A 13,350-nucleotide genomic window follows, 5' to 3' on the forward strand; every position below is an offset into this window, starting at 1 on the left:
CAGGTCCCTCTGGATGGCAGCACAGCCCTCAGGGCTATCAGCTACTCCTCCCAGTTTGGTATCAGCAGCAAACTTGCTGAGGGAGCACTCCATCCTCTCATCCAGGTCGTTAATGAATAAGTTGAACAGGACCGGACCGAGAACTGATCCCTGGGGGACACCGCTAACCACAGGCCTCCAACTGGACTCCGCACCATTGACAACCACTCTCTGTCCCCTGCCACTGAGTCAATTCCTAATCCACCTCCCCATCCACTCATCTATCCCACACCTTCGGAGCTTGCCCAGGAGSATGCTGTGAGGGACAGTGTCAAAAGCCTTGCYCAAATCCAGATAGACCACATCTACCGCTCTGCCCTCATCTATCCAGCTAGTCACCCCTTCATAGAAGGCGATYAGGTTAGTCAAGCAGGATTTCCCCTTGGTGAATCCATGCTGGCTACTCCTGAGCACCTTCTTCTCCTCCACGTGTCTGGAGAACGTGTCATTCCTACTCTACTTTGCAACAAAATGCATCAATAAATAATGCTCAGTATTTAGGACATTTACCAGGACCCAGAAAATGGGTTATTTGAACCCCGGAGGGGCTCTGAATCTTTTCTTGTCTCCTCTCAGGAGACACCCCCAGCCCTCACGGCAGTGGCTGCTGCAGGGCATTGCAGGGGGCACATCAGGGCTTTCTCCMAAGTGCAGCTGGGCCCTTCACAGGCCGAGAGCTCAAAAGCAAGAGCCTGAGCGCTGCCTGGGAGGAAGGCTGCAGCGGAACTCCCGCTCCACGTATGCCACATGGAATGGCTGCTTCGCATAAAGAGCTCTTCATATGAAGTCTTCTTTCTTCATCCGGTCTTAGGTCAGCAGGCCTTCCAGGTGTTTCCTACGGAAAATAAGCTTGTTTTCACTTCTGGTAGGAACTGATCATAGTGAAAATTGATTCATACCGAAAATTTTGTAACTTACTTGAAAAAATTGCATGGAAAATTCAAACCAACCGCTTTTCAAAGTATATCCAGGATCCATACCAACCCTCTTTCCTACSATGGAATTTTCCCCCACCATGGAATTTTGTATTAAAAAAGGGACATGCAAGTTTGCAACTTACCTTCCCATAACAAAAGCCTCTACCTATAGCATGTTGAGGGGCTGAGTTCCAGGAAGAAGCAGGTTTATAGAACAAAAATCTTATCCCGGATGGCTGGAATTTGTTACAGGAGGCCCAAGAGGAACAGAAAGAACAAAGCAAATTTCATTTTCCTGCATTTTAGAAACTCTAGATGGAAAACAGTGAGCACACGATGGACAYGGGATTGCCACCCTCCTTATGCTGCACAATAAAATTAAACTTTGGTAGGTACTTTTTAATGTACATATATATAGACTTTGTTATGTACATAATATAAATAAGATGTTTCACACAGCAATGTAAATCAAAAAGCTCTTTTGGTACCATCAGAGTTAAAACCATAATTTTAATATGGAATTTTTCAAATATTATCAAGCGGAGATAATCAAACTTCAGCTTAATTGCTCCCTTTGTGAAAAGATTGCGTTAGATTAAGCAAGTTGCTTTTTCACAGTATGATCCATTACTAATTCTAAAATTATTGATCTTTTAATTTGGAGGTCAGTGTTCAGCATCGAACCGATTTCTGCATTTAGCATACACTAGGAAGCTTAATAAAACTCAAGGACTCCTTGACAGCATGACAGTCATTTCTGAGCACACTTAGGAATATTTTCATGATGCCTTCTTCTCTCTTGTGCAGTCGTCATTAACTTTCGTGCTAATCAGGCTGCAGCACCAAGGCTTTCCCCATGCTGCCCTTCAGGTTACAGTTAACAGGAACATACACACAAAATTTACAGTATTTTTCAAATCACATCTGTTTTCTATTTCTTTTTCACACTCTGCCTTGGAAGCAGTAATCTCAAAGTCCCTGACTTCTATGCTAAGAAGAGCAAGCTGCTGTATAAAATAAATAAATATTTTTGAATGAAACATCCTAAGTGCCCACGGCGTTCACTAAATAAAAAAGGCTATCAAATCAGCACCACAAGAAATGTGTATAACTCAAATCCAACAATGGAAACTTGACTCTAAATTAATTAAAGACAAGAGTGTTGCATGATATAATTTGGGGAGTGGAAGGGTTAAAGCAATCAACACAAAGTGCCTGTTGCAAACTGCTGAAACAATACTGACTGGGGTAGGGATGCAAGGAAGAGTCAATTTACAATAATATTCCACAGGTCCCCATATTCCTTCAAAAGGAAGTTGAATTTACACCACCAAATAATACAAGGCCCAAGAATTCCCTTTCCTTAGCCTTGCTCTTCTTATCTACTTTTTGTGTCAACATTTCTTTCCATGCAGCTTCCCTTCACCACCAGTAAGACAATTCTTCATGATCACGGGGTTTACAATCACATGAGGAACATCTGTCCACATTTGCAATGTAAGAAGGAAAACTACGAATAGTTGAGATCCCAGCCGTAGTGCACGTACAGGAGGTACAAGCTAAGTGTTTCACATACATGGGAGAGAAATGGCACACACACTAGTTAAAGGTATGATAACTACAGGCCAAACATTAGGTAGACACTGTAACCTCAAATACAGATGATCAAAGTAAGAATCGGGCAATCCTAAAAACAGATTTGTGAATTTTTGATTAAAAGATTATTGCATCCAGAATTCCTTCTTCATCGCCTTTCTTCACAGACTTTCTTCTATTTACCTCATACAAACACAGAGCCTGGGCTCCATGCAGTGCACTTGTGCAATCTGGGACCTCCATTTGACTTCTTCTTCAGTGTGAGTTTCTCTCCTCGGTATTTTCTTGTCCCTGTCCACCCATCCCTGATCCAGAGCTGGCAGCTTTTTCAGTCCTGCATCATCTTTATTCTGCCTACTTCCTTCCATGTTTTACCTAAACCTTTTTGCTTCCTGGCCAACAGGAACAACCAACAGACAGCAGGCAACAACAACCCAGACATCAACTCCTATTCCATCACTTTCCACCTCACAGCAGTTCCTGCCTGGTCATCCCTCTTGCTGGGATATTGCCMGCTCAACACGCCGCTGAAGCCCCTGAGGAACCCGCCAGGCTCCTTCTGAACTTCTTCCCCACRTAAGTTCACACCTCCTCCCTCACCACCCACCCCTTCCTGCCTTGCAGCCTCTCTGACCCGTGGCCACCCTGGCGCCCAAGTTCCCACCTCCGCACTTGCCTTTCTGCTATGGGACCCACGTCAGCTAGAGCCTCATCCGCAGAGCTGCTCCCCACTCTACCCCTATGACTCAGTGCAGAAATGAGAAGGAAGAAAATCCTGCCTGAGGCTGCCTGAGGAGTCCCCACCACTTACAGCTTCACTGAACCCCACTCCGCAGCTCTGCTGAACTCCTTGCCCCAGGGCTTCTCCTTTCAGCCCTACCTCCGTAACTCCAGCTCCTCTTCCTCTTTGCCTGCAACAACATGTTGGGAATTTTTCTCAGGGATTCTTCGAAACAAACTTGAGTGTAGACTGGCAGAGGATGATGGGAAGCATGGTGTCCTCAACCATTCCACTCTATAAATTCTGGTCTCGGTTGGTGGAGGGATAGAAACCACAAAATAGAGGGATTTGGCCTCTATTACTTTACAGGGATGGTATGAACTATCTATTTTCTTATCATTGCAGATACTGGTTATGTAAGGAGGCTTAAAAAATGAGAAGAGTCCTTAAGCTACAAGAAAAATAAGTGGTTATCAATATGTACGCAAAGGCAAAAGAAAAAGTACAGTGCAACACTTCCCCCTACTGACAGAAATAAGGCAAATCACTARTAACTGCTCTTTCCGGGGCCCAAATTACCAAATCCCAAAGCAGTGCCTACGGAAGAATCATGTAAAATTCAGCTATGTATGGACATGCTATAGGTCTAGGTGGAGACCTGCCAAACTCGGGTGTGTTTCAGGAATGATTTCTTCAAGAAAATCACTCTGACACACTGGTATTCAAACCAGTTGAGAAAAGCAAGTGCAAACACCGCTGCTCTGCCTCCGTGTCACCTTGTGCGGYCCCATGGCAGCTGCGGAGTTGAATCGGGTCCGAATTGCTGCCGCAGCGGCCGCTCGCCAAAGCCAAAACGGGATCCGGGCCTTCCTGCAGATGCACGGCACTCATTTCTGGATTGGAAACTAGCACTGGGATCAGCTGGAAAAAATAAAAAATAAGGTCTGGAGAAAAGCCTGTGACACGTTAAATGCTCATGTCACCYGAGGAATGCAGTGATCAAACACGCACCACAGGTACAACTCAGCGGGTAACGCAACGTCCAGTGTCTGCCTAGGCAATGCCCAGCTTGCAGCGCAGCCTTCTCCAACACACTTCCCTTGGAGAATATCGGCAATTCTAGCAGCCGATAGATAATAAATACCAAACACAATTCGGTATTTAAAAATATATACTAAATAATTACATAGGTAGGTAGGTAGGTAGGTAGGTAGGTAGGTAGATAGATAGATAGATAGATAGATAGATAGATAGATAGATAGATAGATAGATAGATAGATAAACCGGCCTCTGCTGTTAAAGCCTTCCTTTAAGTTCGCCTCGGCCTGCAGTCGCCTCGCTTGGGCTGGGCTTGTGCGCACGACGGCGCTTCAGGTAATGGCCGCCCCAACGGCCGCCCAACGGTCACCACCAACGGCCGCGACCAAGGGCGGCCGGGCCGGGCCGGGGGCGGGGGGCGGGCGGCGGGCGCGGCGCCGCCGTTGACGCACAGGGAAGGAAAAGCGGCGGCGGCGGCGGCGGCGCTTCAGAGCGAGCGGCCGCGGCGGGAGCGAGCGAGCGAGCGGCGGCCAAGGCGGCGGGAAGGAGCGAGCGGCCGCCTCAGCGCAGCGCAGCGCCCGCCGCGCGGGGCCCGCGGCCCGGCCCGCGCACAGGCAAGTCGGGCGGCGCGGAGCAGCGCGGAGCCGGGGCTGTTCGCCGCGCTTGGGCACTGCTTTCCTCCTGYTTATTGCCGTTTGGGCGGGCTTCACCTCATAGATTTCTGCGAGGCGCGAGGCGAAGCGCCCTGAGCTGTCCAGCTTGGCGTGCGGGCGCCTGAGGGAGGGCAGGTGCTGGGCTGCGCTTTTGTGGTTGTCCCCCCCAAAAATCCTCTCTCCGCATCGCAGCCCCGTCCTGGGCACCGCGTCCCACGCGGGCTGCGGGCCCCGTGCTGCCTGGAGGCCTCAGCAAAATCCTCCTTTTCGGCTATAAATGCTAAGCTCTTCCTGCCAAGTTCTGCCAGGGTGTCATAAAACACTGGGGTTTGCCAAAAATTGCAAACAGAACTCTCACCAAAAATGAATATATTTATGAATCTATTACTACTTTTTCATTAAAAAAAAAAAAAAAGAAATGTGGTGACTCAGTTTCTCAGGAAATCGAGTCTGCGATAGTGCGAACAGCACAGCCAAAATGAGTAAAACGTACCAACAATATTGTGTTTTCTGAACAATTTAAAGCAATGGAGTAAATTTTGTCCTCTACTTAGCAGCAGTGGCAGGAATGGAGGGTCCTCCCGCAGACACATCATCCCATCGAGGGGGCCCCGTGATGCGGGGGGAACCGGCACCTGCCCCCTCTGCCTGGGCAGAGCAAGTGCTGGGGCTTCCTCGCACCCCAAGAGACTCCATCTCTTTAACTCTTTTTATTCTGACTCAAGTAAAAGCAAAATGAAAGACCACAATATTAGCAAGGTTATCTATGCCATGCTTCGACGGGCTGGCATTCTGAAAGGGTGACTCAGAATTGGAAACAGAAAAGTTGTTTGTAAAAAGGTCAACTTTTTAGAAAAAGCAGCAGCTTTGATGAAATCTTGTCTTTTTCAGGAAAATTTTCTATCAAAACCACTCAAACTGATGTAATGTTGGCCCGTCACAACCTTTAACCCTGGATTTATGCAGTTTGTTAATGTGAACAAACATAGTATCATAATAAAAGCAATTCTGACCTTGATATAATGGGGTTTGTATCATTTTCCTTTTGCCATTTTTGAGGCATATGACATAGCAATGCAAAGCAGCATTTACTAAGGATTTACACAGCATAACAACACACACACACACAGATATAAAATAAATATATAAAATAAATAAGCAAAAGGTAAAGTGGATGAATTACGGCCAGACATTTTTGGTTGCCCAGCAAGGCTTGGGCATTCTGCCAGTGACCCAACCCAACCTTTCCTGCACTAAAAAAACACAGTGAAAATTGTGCTTTAACAAGTGGAATTAATGGTGATGTGGTACAAACCAAAAAGATAGTGTTCTCCCAAGTGGAGATAAAGTCGCCTAGACCGGAGCCTGCTTTGAGAGCCTGCTTGCCAAATCAGCATTTTTAGGCCATGGAAAGAAAGAGATATTGAAAGATAATAAACCCCACCTAAAATCTTGAACAGATGAGCTTCTAATGCCAGTATCTTAATAAAGAACCCAAAGTAGATTGGGATAGGTGTTACAGGTAGGAGCTAATTTTGGGGTCTTTTTAAACATCAAATCTCAGAACTTCATCCTAGCATAAACTGAAAAGAAATGTACCAGATCAATAATTCACATTGCAAAACAAGCAGTGCTGCCCAAATGGGGAAGATGTGGGACTCAAGGAAKAGCCCAAAACATACAACATCTAGTGGTGTGAATTCTCCAATAAGAGCAAATCCTTTGTTTTCTATCCCTATTTCATAAGAACTGCTTTACCCATGTATGATATGTAAAATTCTAAACTACTTGTCTTCAAAGAGATGCTATGTAAAGGAATGATTACTCATCTGCCTACTTCGTAAGCATGATACAGTACCCAAAATATTTGCATTAAGGAGGAAAAATGGCAGAGATGCTCATGCAGTTGTAAAATCTAGAGCTTCTGAAGTTGTAAAAAAAGAGTTTCTTTTAGTGGCTTTGCTCGACTTCAGTTTCGACCCAAGTAAGTGGTGAAAGGAGAAATAATATTTGGAAATGAAAATGGAACTTGGAAAAGAGAATAAAGAGGAACATTGCAGTATATAATAAAAATAACTAGCATGAAGTCCAGAAGTTTATACACTGTGGCTTATGAATGCAATGTCAGATATCCAACTTTCAATAATAAACATTAACCATTTCTTTTGCAGCATGTCCCAATGGAGCCAAGTTCAACAACTGGAGATAAAGTTTTTGGAGCAGGTAGACCAGTTCTATGATGATAACTTCCCCATGGAAATCCGGCATCTACTAGCCCAATGGATAGAAAGCCAAGATTGGTAGGATGCAATTTATTCTCTCTTTCGAATCATGATCCTTATTTTTTTTTCCCCATTTGGCAGATTTTTGGTGTGCTCGCTTGTGAACTGAGCAGGCATCTGTATTCCCAACAACAACATAGTTATGGATTCAGACTGTTGCTGACTAGTGTCACCCTTCATGTAAATAGAAGATTAAAGAGGAATTTGGAATGTCAGTAAACATTCATAAAGCTCCAACTTTCTTATTCTAATTAATTAAACAAAAACTTGCACTCTATGTATTTTGTGTCATAGACAGGCTTATATTAAAACACAGAACAAAATAAGGACATTTCTTTCTGGATTCTATTCCTAATAAGCCAAGTACCCCATACTACATGAAAGACAAGGTTAATATAATTATGCGTGTAATCAAAGTATAAAAATACTATTGATGGATTTTCATACAGCTCTGTTTTCTGTCCTTTKCAACTTTAAACTTAAGACTTGGCTGGAGGTGAGGTTAACATTGGTTTAGGAAAGTAATGGAATTACAGTTATTTCATGGAGAAAGTAGTGTGTCAGTTTTCAATGGAAATCTTATTTGCTTATGTTTGCAGCATAAAATTATTCCACTTGTTCAAAACTGCAGTTTAAACTGAATGCATAATTTTGGCGAGCAAGCCAGCTATTTGCAGGAACTATTGTCTAGAAGGTTAATTTATGAACAAATTTAGATTGAAATCATCGGGTATTTTTCTTAAGAAAATTCAGAACTAAATGCCAACAAAGTTTATATTAGTAGCACTGGAAAGAAACTTTTTTTTTTTTTTCCCAAGGTAAATCCACCAGATTATTAGAATGCTATTGCAGAAACCTACTAAGGAGTATAATCTTTCCTAACAATTTAGAACCCAGTGTTTATAGAGCTATGGGATTATTAAAACCTCCTCTGCTAGATTTAGAAGGTGTATCCCAAATAGGCWTCTGCCATTTGGGGACAAGGAGAGAGGGTGTCCTTACAAGGACAGCACGCAGTCCAAAGTGCATCTTCCTCTATTCAGCTCACCGGTGCTATTGCCCTTCATGTAACAAACTGTTCCACAAACAGCAGAGTTAGTCAAGTAGGGTTTTGTATGAATTTATGTCCCTTRTCCCCTACGTACCCTTCACCAAAATTCTCAGCATCTTCCTCTATGCCCAAATAGTCTGGCTGGGCAAAAGCTTGTGGTGCCTGGTGTGAAGATGTGTGTGTGCTGATTGGCCATCTGGAGCTAGTCATTGCTGCCTTTGTCTCAATGGAGGCAGTAATTTGGATCCCTCTGCTCTACCAAACTGCTGTTTCCCTAGGAAATTTCTAAGAATATTGTATCTCTCAGACTTCAGCCCTGCTATCAACTTCGTTYGAAGCTGGGCAGCAGGTCCAGAAAGGTTATTGGTGTGACTGACAAGAGAGGGAGGCAGACTGTATTCATGGGCATAACTTAACCCTGGAAAGACGACTAAAGATATTTAAATGTTCAGTGAGATAGAGACTAAACCCTGCTTCTCTTCCCACTGCATGACTCCATGGCGTGTGCTCACAACATCCCCATTCTCTCTAGAAAGTTGCATATCCAGGAAAATATGAACCAGAGGATCACCAACACAATTATTTACATAGCTCAAAGGCATGTGCCTTTCTTTACTACCTGAATTTCTGAATGGATTAGAACTTCTTGTGCAAAGAGTAAGAGACACTTACTAAGACATTTTGGTTTGTTAACATATATGTTTCAAATTCTTTCATTCCTCTGTAGGGAGGCTGCATCCAACAATGAAGCAATGGCCACTATCCTTTTGCAGAATTTGCTAATACAAGTAGATGAGCAGTTAGATCGAGTTTCACAAGAAAAGAACCTTCTCTTGATTCACAACCTGAAAAGAATCAGGAAGCTTCTTCAGGTAGGTTGCCACTTCAGATACCAAATCAGAGACTTTCATGGGGCTTTAAATGTAATGGCCAACCACTGCTGAATGAGTTGGGTCCTCTGAAAGGTCAAAGCTATCCTCATCACTATAGTCTCTGGAGAACTATGCCAAGGCCAAGCCTTCAACAAGGTAAYGCAGATAGTAGTTCCGCTGTCAGTTACATTAGTGGAACAATATTTCACATTTTTAATGGATAGTGCTCAGATACAATAGCATTGTATCTGTAACTGRCAGGTGTCAGTTCAGTGTGCACCTGAGTCTCACTCAGTTTTTAAAAAAACAAGGTTATTTTTGTGGTTGTCAATGTTTATTATAAATGTAMTTACTTTTTTTTTCAGACATTCTTGATATTTAACTATAACTGATTATTTCAGGAACAAAACTGCATATTTAGACCTTAAAGCAGCAGCCTGACAAAGGCAGCCACTGGAAATCAATAATGTTTGCTATTTTATGCTTAGCTGGAATTATTTTCTATGAATGGCTTAAAGGATTTTCCATTAGGCTTTTACAAAGTGATATTTGTTTGTCTGAATGTTTCTCTAACTGCTTATTTAAAGCAACAGTTCTCAGAGTTCCACTTCATTAGTCATTTACTTCCTGCCATCTATGTCTTCTACATAAAACAGATACACATCTGAGTTTAATGAAAGTTTGCRTTTTTTTCTCTTCTTTTATGGTGTTTTCCATAGGTACTTCAATGACAATAACATTGCTTGCAAAATATTATCTTTATTTTATATATATATGTTTTGATCTGGAAAATCTTAACATGGCATTGTCCAACCTTTTGTTCTCTTTAGGGCTGTTTATCTTTTTATTCTGTGTCCCTAGTGGTGGCCTCTCTAATAAGTGACAATATTTCCATCACTACCACTTTTTTTTCTTCCAGTATTCTACAAGCCATCTCACATAACTTAAAAGGAAGGTTGCTTTTCACTTCTTTTCCTGTCTGCGTAGCAGCATTATCTGTAATTTTAATACTGCACAAACAACAAATGTGGTAAACTGGTTTTGGAATTAGCTACAAGTTGAGCAGAAAGGTTAGTGCTGTTATTTCTACCCCGGGTTAAGTGCCCGTTCAGGTGCTCGGGCTGAGAAAGTGCTGCGTCCCCTCCACACAGATACTGTCTTTGCAGTCGCGTGCAGCGAGGGAGAGGGCTCCAGCAGGACGCTGAAGTGAGCAGGCACCTTGCTGTATGGCTGAGTGTCACTTGGAGATGCTGCATTTCCAGTTCTCGTCACAGTGTGCACGGTGTTGCATACAGGCTCCGCTTTACCGCAACCTCCCAGAGCGCCTCCTGCTCCTCCCACTTCTTTTATTTTTAAAATTTTACCAAAATGTAGAGTGGTAACTCTGTCCAGCCAAATATGTCGCCAGTAAAACATGACAACTGAGACAGTAATTAGACCTTGGACCACACGTGACTATATATAATATATTGCCAAGGTAAAAATGACTGTAATAAAAACCAGCATGTTAATTCCAGCCTGTTTGGAGATTATATTATATTGTGCATCTGAAGAGTACAAAACAAATTAGCACATTCCCAGAAAGGGAGAGTTTTAAGTGATTCTCATGAAGTGTTTTCTCAGATGGCAAGGGTTTGAGTTAAGTTTCTAGAACAAGCCAAAATGCAAAGGAGTCTCCTGTACATCTACAGTTGCCATATACTAGTTAGAGCAGCAGTGGAGCTAGCAGCAGCATCAGTCTTTTCCTGCTTTAAGTAAAGTAGCAGTAAAAGTTTCATAAGGATTTGCTTTGAACTATGATTTCTCTTGGCTGCTGGCTTTCTGGAAAGCACTGCCACACAGCTTGTGGTGTGCAACAAGCAGTTTCTGTGTCGCTCTGTGGTATTGATCAGCAAGGCGACGATTTAACAAGCTGTTGCAGGCAGAAAGGTCTCGGCTCAATGGCACCTCGGAGGCTTCTAGGTTGGCAATCCAAAGCACTATGAATTCCTTGAGAGGACATCTGCAGTGCTGGAATTATACTGCGTACTGAAAAGGCCTCAGCCTTAATTTTGTGGGAACTGCTTCCAGTTCTCCTCCCATTGCTAACAACAATGGCCTTTCTCCATTCTATAAAGACAGCAAATAACCTATTTTTAGATGATAAGCCACGTGCACAGTTTCAGAATACACATGCAAACCAGCAGATACCAAATAGCACTTTCGCTGTTTGAGCTGCTCATGATTTCTTGTATGACCTTTAGTACTATAACCCACAGTCTGCTATCATTTCTAAAACACTTCATACAGGTCGGAGCAGGACTAGACTCTGGCAATGCTGTGATTTTTTCTTTTTTGATAGAGCAAACAGATGGACATATGCCTTTTAATAGAAATATGTAAAGAAAACTGGAGTTTTGYGTAAAATATTACACTTAAAATATTATATTCAAACATGACATTTTTTCATACTCACATTTGAGTATTAGGGCCCTGATTTTTGAGTGCATTGTATTTTATTGTATGTTATAGTCTTTTTTATTGCTGAATATCTATTCAGCTCTATTAAKCTTGGCATTGGACATTTAGCTCCACTGCCCAAAGCTGGACACACTTGCCTGTGTAAAACGGCTGTCATTTGAGCTAGTTTCTGATAGATTCATGAAACAAGACCAGAAGAGGTGACCAAAATATGCAGTATACTTCCCTAGCGCTTTTTGTCCCAACAAACTGCCTACAGAAAAGGAGATCAGAGGGGAAAGTTGTAAAATTAAAGAGATTTCTCATGACTTTGATGAGGAAGAATACATTTCTTAGAGAGGTAGCTACATTGTAAGCATATTTTCATTTCTGGGGACTCGTGGAGCGGTACCGGTTTGATTTTCTCTGAAGGTTAGTTGCTAGTAGCCCCCTTATCTCTACTTTGCTCTCTAGCACAACACTTCTTTGAAATTTCACAGTGCACTCCTCTTCCTTCCCCTGCACACCACACACAGACCTACAGATGTGCAGAGCATACACATGCACGGAGCTGCTCAGCCTCAATACGTGCTCTGGATGCCGTGTCGGTTTAGATTTTGGGACAAACTCTGCTGCAGCATTAACTAATACCTGTCAATAAAAGTAAATCTGGAAGCCAGCCTTTATCTCTAAGCATGCAGAACAGTACCTTGCACCATGGCAGAAGCACCTAAGTGCTATGGTAATAACACTAATAATTACAGAACACACAAAAGCTGTACCAGAAACAGTCTGTTGATCTTGACAAAAGATACCAAAGATACCAGGATGCTGCACTGCTTTAACAGAAGTAATAACCACTTTACAAGCAGCCTGTGCAGCTGTTTTCTAGACAATGGACAAAGTGTTGGGATCAAGATTCTGGTGTTGTTACTGAATTTGGAGAGAATTTTGTTTACTAGTTTACAGTACCCCAGCCAAGCACATTCAGTCTCAGACTGAAGTTTATTATGAAACAGAGAATATGCTGTTTTCTGAGCTTCGTTTGAAATATCTTTATGTAAATGGCTTAAGTAATCCATGGAAATGATGATGGAAGTAGTGGCAGAGGTCTCGGCTTGTCTGCCTTGTACTTGCAACATGAAATTTAGAATCAGTTTCAAGAATGCTGAAGTGCAAAGAGTAGAAGTGTTAGCTCTGCCAACAGTCTTGGGACATCCCTATGAACCACAGAGACTATGTCTATTCCATAGATATACCTATGGGACATGATGCTTTTGCTTCAGCTGTTGATATTTCCACAGTTTTGTTGAGGCAAAAAGCTAACATTGACCATGAGATGAGAAATTTGACTAAGTTTTAAAGACTTGAAGAAGCACTGAACAACTTGGCTAAGCAGCTATGGTTGCGGCTGCGTTCTGTGTCTCGTACCTAGCTCTCAGTAATTGCTTCTCCATGCTTCTTTTTTTCTTGCTTTTGCTGAAACAGCACTTGCTGACATTTGTACTAAGCTGAAATCCTTCATATTCAATTCTTATATTTTTCTCATTTCTCTAGCCAGCAAGGTAAAATTGTTTTTATAGCAGACATTTTCTGCAGGGTTTCTACTTACATGTAGTTAGGAAGGTTCAATTTCCACTTCCCTCTTCCCGCTGCAGAACTGCCCCTCATGCAGGCACGGAGGAGAGGAAGCCTTTGGAGGCTGTGCGGGAAGGAGGGAGGAAACCCTGCTGTGGTTCTCT

The 13,350-nt window shown here is 42.8% G+C and overlaps 1 protein-coding gene across 1 annotated transcript in view; it reads left to right on the forward strand.

The window, feature by feature from the left end:
• Positions 1-7,136: 7,136 nt before the first annotated feature.
• STAT4 (signal transducer and activator of transcription 4) overlaps positions 7,137-13,350 on the forward strand; it is a 33,618-nt gene continuing 27,404 nt past the window's right edge. The window contains exons 1-2 of the mRNA XM_026048654.1: positions 7,137-7,264; positions 9,025-9,169. Of these exons, the coding sequence (XP_025904439.1) occupies positions 7,137-7,264; positions 9,025-9,169 (273 nt within the window). The remainder of the gene's footprint in view (positions 7,265-9,024; positions 9,170-13,350) is intronic.

This window comes from Nothoprocta perdicaria, unplaced genomic scaffold, assembly GCF_003342845.1.
Source record: "Nothoprocta perdicaria isolate Ctin4 unplaced genomic scaffold, notPer1 scaffold_11, whole genome shotgun sequence".
NCBI classification, from domain to species: Eukaryota; Metazoa; Chordata; class Aves; order Tinamiformes; family Tinamidae; genus Nothoprocta; species Nothoprocta perdicaria.